Below are 9731 nucleotides of genomic sequence, written 5' to 3'. Positions count from 1 at the left end.
TGACTCCAAGTGTTTTTCCAAGTTCTTCTTGCGTTTGCGATGGATCTTGGTCGAGCAATACCTCTAATTCTTCATCTTCAAAAATTGTTGGCCGTCCGGCGCGCTCTTCGTCTTCCAAGTCAAAATTGCCACTTTTAAACCGTCCAAACCACCTCTGACACGTTCGCTCAGATAGAGCATGTTCACCATAAACTTCCACCAAAATGCGATGACTTTCGGTTGCTTTTTTCTTCATATTGAAATAATGAAGTAGAACTCCCCGCAAAAACACATTATTTGGTACAAAATTGGCCATTTTCGTTGATGAAAAAAGTATTGTTGTTTACACTTCAATTAAATAATTTAAACTGACGTTTGTGCCTATTGACAGTAGCTTTCCGATTAATGTTTGGAAATGTGGATCAATTGAATAAAAAACAAGCTACGCCATCTATTGTGAAAACCGACAGAACTTATTTGTAGGCCTAATATTCAAAAGTAGCAAGTTTCCGTAATTTCTTGGCTTCAGTTTCCTGTTAAGATGTGCTGGTCCGCCGTTATTCTTAACGAACCCGTCAATACGACGCGACCTATGGAGCGCAAATATTGTAATGGTGCAGGGATAATGCGTTTATCTCGACAACAAGAACATTTATTTTCATTTTACATATTGCACTTCGAGCAACCATAACTTTATCACTAATAATTTACATCGTTTTTAAGTAGTTATAAATTGTAAAAAGCTTTGTACAAAAAAGTAAACAATAACAAATCAGCACCATTAAAAAAATTTTCTACTTATTAAATTCATTAATTAGTTTTAAACAATTATCGGCCTGGTCGACGATGTCTTTATGATTCATCTTTTTGCCAAATCGCCATGCAAACGTGCATGCATCTTTTGCTTGTTGCAATAAACCTTGTTTCAGATACAGTAAACCGAGATTCGCTTTCAACATTCCGGTTTCAGCGGCATCCGGTAGTTCTTTGGCAATCTCCAGGGCTTCGTCGAGAAATTTTCGTGCTTCTGTTATGTCGTCAAGCTATAATGATAGAAAACTTACTTAAAATTTACAATGACCCATGATTAAAATGCACTCACATATGTACATGCGACACTTAAATTATTTAACATGGTGAGAGCTTCAGAATTGAATTTTCCATGTATCTCAGTGAAGACAGCAAACGCTTCTAATAGATGTTTTTTTGCTTCAAGATAGTTTTGATTCTCCATCAATGTTTGGCCGTACCTATATGAAAATGAAAAACAAAGAGAAGGATGAGATCTGTTGGCTGCGGAGATTGATTTGAGTTTTACCAGTTTTTGGTAAGCCCCCAAAGTTCTCGTATTTCTTCATCAGTAGGCAGCTGTTTCAGCTTCTCTTCGAGTTTTAACAGAGTCCAGTTGAACCCCTGAAGTGCCTTGTCGATTTGCCCCTCGAGTTGGGCGATGTGGGCTACTTTAGAGCTTATGTGTAGAACCTGTCAGGGAAAGGAATGGATTTCCGGAATATAATTGATAGGTAAGAGCATAGGTACAATACAAACTGACTAAAAAGTGGTAAAGTAGACATTTACTATAAAAGGGAGTATCAACAAGATTATAGAAAGGAACAAAGGAAATCGTTGATGAGTATAACAATTCTGTCGAACTAAAAGCATCATCACCAAGTGAAAAATAAATTCGCTTGAAATCTGGGTAGGGAGATCTCTCTAGGTTGACAATCAATCTATCCTCTCAACGATATTGAAATTAAATCAAACCCCGTTTTGAAGCGGAAGCCATATCTAAAAAGAGAATTAAATCAGGTCCCTATCGACCAGCCTCTACAAGGATGGTTCAAAATTAAGCGACCGGAAAACGCTCCGAAAAGTATTTCGATATTCCAACAAAAAATACTGAGTTTGGCAAGGTTTTTAATTAGCCACATTCACAATATTCTTCTTCCTCGATTATGCGTTTTCGTCAGACATTTTCAACGGAATCACCAAGCGTTCAATCTAGTGCTCCAAAAAATTAGAACACGTTTGACCTAATTTACGTCAGACTTGCGCAGATTGTGTTATATTCAATGCTGCTGAGATTAGAGTCCGTAGTCTGCAGATCGATCAAGGCGCTAAAAAAACTGGTACTCAAAATTATGAATGTAGCGAGTAGCAGTCAGTATGGAACTGGAGATGTTGATCAGAAGGAAGAGATTGTGTTTGAAGAAGTCTCTATTTTAAGAATAATTATAATCATTGGCGCAAGAATCCAATTGGATCAGGGCCTTGAAGTGTGTTAGAGCACTTCATTCAAGGCCATAACGGTACACTACAGGATTGCAGGACCCTATAGGAGGCAATGTGGTCAGCATTGCGTTCGGCCCTGATTTGACTCAGGTACTCATTCACAGCTGAGTCGACATCCAGTCACGATAGCAAATCCCTCTGCCTCTCTTTTAAGAATAGAGTGTTTTTTATAGGCAGATAAGATGTGTAGAAATGAATGACATCATTATTAATAAAACTTCCGTTTAGAGCGTTTGAGTAAAATTGTGTTGATATAAAGAAAATCTAGGACTAGTTTCCTTTTACTTTACTAAAAATTGTTTATTATTTGGCAGGTTTGGACCTAATCACTGAACAAAACGACAAGTAGTCGCCGAAATATGCATATTTGTTAATTAGTAAATAAATTTTAGTAAAATAAGAGGAAACTGGTTTTGGATTTTCTTTATAATAATGACATCATGTATTTTTTCACATCAGTTGGTTTACCAATGGAGTGGAAATTGCATTTTTGTGCTCGTCCCGCTTTAAATAATTTTCTCCCTTTGGAACATTTTGGCCTGCGATCCCAGAATCCATTTTTCGTTCCATTAAGCTTACTTCCGAAATTGATACAGCTTCTAAGAAGCTCAGAGTCCGGTGAAATCTTATTGTTTTTCATTGGATTGGGGCGGACAGTATATTGACGAGATCTTCAAATTTTTGTTAAAATCTTATAACCTGTACTTTGTCGTTCCCAATTTTATCTTCCTTCTAATGTCTGGTAACTTTCTACTCACTGCATGATTACATAAGTGCCTCATGAAGGGAACAAGTGGTTCCTGAAATATCGTATGTGCAAGAAAAATAAATTAACAAGTGTTTATTATTTCAAAAAGTCATCTTTTTGACACATTTTCCGATCCGACTTGGAGCCCCAAACAAAGTTTTTTTTTTCAAGATTTTTCTGTGAGCACATGTTTGAATTTAGTTCGCAAGTAATACACCAATGAATTAAGCAACTTTTTGGGTGTAGGGAAAAAAATTATTATTGAAAATTTTTTACAAAATGGCGGCTGTAGGACTGTACAAACAAAACAAGGTGTTTTGAAAGTCGTCCGCAATGAGCAGTAGACGAACTCCCGTGGATCATCATCTAGCACCATACCAACATTTTATTCATGAACTACATAAGTGTAGTACGCACGACTACAATTTTAAAATCTGTTTTCGCAAAATGGCGGGATTTAGAAAAAAAATTGGCTTTTCCGAAAAAAAAAATTGATTTAAAAAATATTCAAAAAATTCTCTTCCCCAATTGCTAAAATCGTATGTACTTCACTAGATTATCAAATGAACAAGCCATAATTAAATTTTCACGTCGATCGGATGAAAACTCTTCGAGTTCTCCTGCTCGCCAATTTTGAAAACGTGGTCTCGAGAAAAATGCGTTTGAAGTTTAAAAACGCTATAACTTTTCGAAATCATAACAATATAGTTCATACATTTTTTTTTTAATTTCACTCTGTTATCCTAGCATCATACAATTGCCCTTCCACAACCACATTTTGCTGTTATAGTTCTTTCCTGAGTGTTGTAATGTTGCGAGCAAACTCTTCGCCATATTGAAAAGGGAGTGTTTTGTGGCTTAAATGAGGTATTTGTTCTTAGGAGCTACTTCAGAGAAACTAATTTTAAAAATACTTCTAGGCTCCTGTGAATCTAGGGATGTTTAGCGTATTTTAAAGTCAAGCAAAAAAAATTCTAAATAGATATAACCCCTTTTGGTAAACATGAGAAAGAGTCATTCAGTAGGTATGTTACAAATCTGGTAGCAGGAAAAGACATAGGCTAGTATGGAAGAGGTTAGAAATTAAAAGAAAGCTGCTTCTGACTACGGTATCATTACCGGAAGTATATTGAGGAATTCCCAAAAATGGGCCTACGCAAGTGGCCACAATTCAATACTGTGTTCAGACTGCGATTCGTTCCTCGACAACGGAAAATCTCCGATGTAAAATGGTTCCTAATTCAGAAAAAAAGCTATGTAAAATCAAATTGTATCGGCCAACATCATTACATTCAAGTATCGCCAAGTTGCTTAAAAGGTTACTGCTGAAGAGGCCTAAACAAATCATTGTATAATAAATCGAAATCCTATACAAACTTACCAATTTGGTTTCCGTGAAAATCATTCCAATTTCAATTCAAAAAGTGCGAAGGATTATCAAGTTTTTGCCCAAATGCAATAGAGAACAATGAAGTGTGTAATTCATTCTTTTCGATATGATTCAGGTTCGGTTCGGTAAGGTACGAGGATATGGTTACAAGTTGCATAGCAACCTCCCGGTAGAGCGTTTTTAAAAACCGGAAGCCTAACGTATTGCGGAAAAAATGACTAGCGAAGAACTGTGCAATCGCACGTAGGAAGAGAACCGCAAATAACCTATTTTACGATGCCAAAACTTAATCTGAACTATGTGATGGTCCAATATCTAATAGAAGTAGTGCCTTTAGAGAAAGGTTTTTTGTTTCAAGGAGCGGCGTGCCTACGAAACAAACTTTTCTTGAAACCAGTTGTTTAGCCATTTATGTAAAGTTTTGATTTACGTAGACAGCAGGCAAATTTACTCTTTTGAAAATATGTAGATTAGTAAACTTGCCAATGATAGGTGAACTAAGTTTTTGGGTTCCACTTGCGTTCGAATGCAGTCATATAATCTTAATGCGCTCCTTTGATATCTTCCAGCATAGAGCGTGGATTTCTCCTTGGTGCCCCGTACAAGTGCACAGATAAACTTTAGGCTTGGATGGGCGACAACTTGCATTCTACATTGCAAGCTGGCTTGACCCGCGGACTATAAACCTCTGACCATTTTCATATAGTTTCTTGTTCAGAGTTATCCACGAACTCTAACAGCTGTTACTCTCTTACATGGTTCCTGATCCTTTGCGGTAACGGGGCCTCGTCGTCAGCAAGCACTTTTCTGCTGTGTTCTGGCTACAAGCTCATTCTATAATTTGTTGCTATCAATATCTGCCATAAGGCTGGTGTAGCAGTCTTTAATATTAAAGTGAACTGGGATCTATTCTTTCATGTTAGCTGTGAATGCATATCTGGTTTTCCATATTACTACCAGATATTCATATTGTTCAGCATAATTGCACCGTAGGTGGCTGAGACTACTCGTATGGGAGCAGCTACCCCTCTCATTTGGATATAGTATGAGAGTCCAATATGGAGGTGCAGCTACATTTCACTAAAGACAGCTCGATGTCCTCCGACCTCTTAATTCAATATCGAACAGAAGTAAGAAAGAAGATAAGGAGTAGCGTGAGAGTGTGAAATGAGCATGCTTCTGATGGAGTGAGACTTTCCCTGATGTACTTTGTACTTCAAAGTCAGTGAGGGGCTGGTCGCTCCAAGTGGGCATCCTTGTATTCGTCGGATCAGCTAGGAAATACCTACAAGGCAACCCTTTGGCTGGATGACAAATACCGATCTATCAGATCAGAAACTAAGGTGAGAAGAAGAGTAGTATGAAAAAATGAAATGAGAATGCTCCTGATTGAGCGAGACTTTCCCTGATGTGCTTTATACTTTAAAGTCAGTGAGGGGCTGGTCGCTCCAAGTGGGCATCCTTGTATTCGTCGGATCAGCTAGGAAATACCTACAAGGCAACCCCTTGGCTGGATGACAAATACCGATCTCTCAGTGAGACAGTCATGGGGGAACTTCAAGCTGCCATTGAGTGTGGTTCAGCTCACCACAGGTCAACACTCCAGGTTGCAAACCAGCATAACTATGCAACTTGCAGACATTCCTTTATGTCTTGGGATGTGTATTCTGTGAGTCGTTTGTGGTCTGTGGATGTCCCTTTAAATATTCCTTTTCCCTCAAGGCCTTTTGCAGACAGACTATTACAGACATACCTAACTCTTTTCAGTTTCTTCTCGCTTACAACTTGCATTCTATTAGTTCACCTAAATTTAATCTAGCATACGACTACTGGCTTGTGACATAATTCATATGTCCCGCCCTTGAACTACTCTATACTCTTTATCCTAATACCATCATTTTTGGAGGAAGTGTATTTGATGAATGTCGGTCAGTGCATCATTGGGAACAGGGGAGATGCTTGAGAACCTCTGAAGACTTCACTCCTAAGTTGGGGTGTGGAAAACCTATTGGGATCGCCTATATACGTATTTCGTCCATTCCCAGTGGGCTCTTCAGTAGGCTTTGTGTATTAGCTATAGACGTTGTGTAAGATATTCTACTTCTAAATATTTCCTGTGATTCATAAATCTTTCCTATCCTTTAGATCATTATTCCCTCCCATCCTAGAACAAGTCGGGACACCGGAAGCTAGACGCTTCAGGTATGAAAGGTTTTGTGTATTTTTTTTCTAAAGAGATTTGAGTATGCATTTGTCCCATTAGCATGTAGCACGTAAAATATGCATATATTATGTGAAAATAGCCATTTTTAAATGATATTGACATTCATAGTCTTGAATTTGCAGAGGAGCGACAGCTTTGACCTAGTATAACTTTGTTAGTAATAGCGCGATCCAAATTTGGCAGGATCATGGTCTATACTGTAGCCTACATTGCTGCAAATTTTTTTTGATTCTAGGATGAACTTAAGGGGGGTTTTCCTGTCAATTACTAAAAATTATAGTAATATACTATTATAACTTTATTTGAACAGGTATTGGTATGGAGGGTATTTCGGAGCCTAGGCACTATATAGTGGCAAACCCCTGATTTTTTTCAGATTTTTCGGTTTGGTAGTTCCTGAGAATGCGTTTGTTAAAAAATGCCCACTTTCAAACCCGCACTCACCACCTTTTCAACGAAAGTCAAAACTAAGATCGGCTTCCGAAAGTACTAACCGAGACCTTTAGTTTTATACCCCACATGACTATATTTGATGAAAAAAAAATGTACACCCCCTTTTGCAAATATGGGGACCCCCCCCCCCCCTCTTAAATTCGTCATAAAAGGATGTAACTCACTATATGCGTGAGCGTTCACAGTTCCCACCTTTCTACCAAATTTGGTGTCAATCGCTATAACCGTCTCTGAGAAAACTGCGTGTGACGGACAGACAGACAGACAGACAGTAAACCGATTTTAATAAGTTTTTGTGTTTACACAAAACCTTAAAAACCATTTTGCCTTTTTTACTGGTTATAATGTGCCTACTAACTATAGTATTTCAACTAAGCCTATAACAGAAAGGTGCATAAACCTACTTTGCGTCTATGAAGGTTCCTTCACTCTCCGCAGAGAATCTGCAGTGCCTATAGGTATCTTTAGCTACCCCAGGTGATGGTTTTGGTTTATGCTTAACAGCCAACTTTCTTATAATTCTAGTTTCATCAACGAACTACACCATGGTGCCGCTCCTTTCGTATTCATCATTATCACCAACGGCGCAACATTGGTCTGTGTTAATAAGGAACTCCAGACATCCCGGTTTTGCGCCGAAGTCCACCAATTCGATATCCTTAAAACCTTAGTATTCATGTATCTTAAAATCTTGAAATACCTTGATATCGTCTTCTTTAAATCCGTCTGCAAATAAGCGCTTCATAACATCAACAAACAACTTTTCAGCCTTTTTGAATTGCTCACGCTCTAACGCCAAGTTTGCCATTAAGTCGTAAACATAAGTGATACCATCTTTGCTCTGAAGATCTTGGGCCATTCGAAGAGCAAGGTGAAGCATTTGTTCCGCTTTATCATATTCCTCCTTTTGTATGCATAGAATTGACCGTTTTATTGTCATGATAAGTTTTTGTTCGGGGGAGTTCTCATCGTCACTGTCACGCTTAAATAATGACAGGAATCCGGACGATAGTAAAATACAACCTCCAACGTTTGTGATGTGACTAGTTCTCCATCGTCTATTTCTACTTTGGCGGAAGAGAGCAACAGGTTCTATCCGATTTTTCAGATGATTTGTGCGAGCAGTTGCTGTGACTAGACGGAATAGTGATGACAATTTTCTTAAATTCATTTTTCTATGAAAATCACAAACTTGCAGAGATTATATTATATAAATCGTTTGACTCGAAAGCCTTCACAGCTGATACTGACGGTTAAGTGTGTGACATTAGAACGTACCAGACGCGGGTGTAGTACTTGCGACCCGTTGAACAGCTGACTACTCACCGGATGTGGGGAAGCAAAAGAAAGCTCGAAATAATATGGACGGATATGAAATAGGATGATCCAGCCCGGAAAATCTATAAGGGCAATATCTATGGTAGAAAAAGAAGATGATGTAGACCCTGCCTAAGATGGAGCGATGGCGTAGGTCAGGACGCCAGAGAGCTTTTAGGGATATCGAATTGGTGGACCTCGGCGCAAAACCGGGACGTCTGGAGTTCTTTATTAAGGCAGGCCTACACCGGTTGTTGCGCCGTTGATGATGATGATGATGATATGAAATAGATGTTTTTAATAATATGTATTTTCGAGGGAACCTCACTTCAAATAGAGTAAGTAAGACGGAGTCAATCATTGTTTTGAAAGAAATTGAACCATGTATAGTGGAAAACTATTAGGGCTTCAAAATTTCGGGCAAATTATGCTTGTTCGTTGAGAGCAAAGCACTTAGCTGAGAACAAAAAACATGAACCCTAAATGAACCACATTCTTAGTATTTACATACTCGATGAATAGTCAAAATAAATGCACCAATTTTGTGGGAGTTAACACTTACAACTAAGAATGAGGATAAAATATCAATAAACAGATCATTATTTCGTCCATATAAAACTAGATCTTACAGCGAACAAAGCACGATCCTTACTTGGGTGTTCTGCCGTATATGCTCTGTATTGATTTCGTGCTATTGAACGACGGAGTTTAGCATCGTCTGGAGTGCCGACACAGTCATCCACTTTTGCAATATTTGCAATACCTGACTTCATTAAAACCAACACGTTCCCAATCACAGCTTACAGCGACCAATCATGTTAAGAATTTAAATTTTAATACTTTATTATATTTATAATAAGAGAGCAGTACATTGAAGATCGTAATGTTACACTACAGGATTATAGTACCCTGTTGGAGGCAATGTGGTTAGCTTTGTGCTCGTTCGTGATTATTACCCTGATTTGACTCAGGTACTCATTCACAGCTGAGTCGACTAGTATCCGCCATCAAGTCACGATACAAATTCCACTGCCATTAGTGAAATTTGAATCGCGATCATCCGTACGACAGCCCAGTCCTCTAACCACTGAGCTATCTGGACCTATTATATTTACGCAGAGTTATTGTTACAATATTGTGGTCTTTTTTCACCCGCTCGGGTGACGACCACGCCATACTGAATGACACACATAAATCCTTTCATATCAACAAAGAGCTTCCCAGCACACAGTCATCTGTTCGCCTGCTCCTTGCTGTAAAAATAAGCGCGTAGCAGGTCGATTTGACGGTAGGTAATGTTGTGTCGTAATGTTAACCACGCTTCTGCA

The 9731-nt window shown here is 38.5% G+C and overlaps 1 protein-coding gene across 2 annotated transcripts; it reads right to left on the bottom strand.

Annotated features, from left to right (window-relative positions):
* Nucleotides 1-613: 613 nt before the first annotated feature.
* On the bottom strand, nucleotides 614-8346 carry LOC119646584 (tetratricopeptide repeat protein 19 homolog, mitochondrial). 2 transcript variants are annotated; one of them, XM_038047079.1, is made up of 5 exons: nucleotides 8279-8346; nucleotides 7787-8220; nucleotides 1298-1461; nucleotides 1082-1229; nucleotides 614-1022 (listed from the first exon to the last, which is right to left on the bottom strand). In XM_038047079.1, exons 2-5 carry the CDS (start codon nucleotides 8024-8026, stop codon nucleotides 774-776), a joined length of 801 nt encoding a protein of 266 aa, XP_037903007.1. In that variant the 5' UTR covers nucleotides 8027-8220; nucleotides 8279-8346; the 3' UTR covers nucleotides 614-773. The 2 variants fall into 2 exon arrangements, with proteins under 2 accessions (XP_037903007.1, XP_037903006.1); XM_038047078.1 differs by having other exon boundaries at nucleotides 7787-8338.
* Nucleotides 8347-9731: the final 1385 nt, after the last annotated feature.

Source organism: Hermetia illucens, chromosome 1, assembly GCF_905115235.1.
Source record: "Hermetia illucens chromosome 1, iHerIll2.2.curated.20191125, whole genome shotgun sequence".
In the NCBI taxonomy this organism is placed as follows: domain Eukaryota; kingdom Metazoa; phylum Arthropoda; class Insecta; order Diptera; family Stratiomyidae; genus Hermetia; species Hermetia illucens.
Note: the sequence above shows the minus strand (reverse complement) of the source record. Positions and strands in the feature narration are given on the sequence as shown.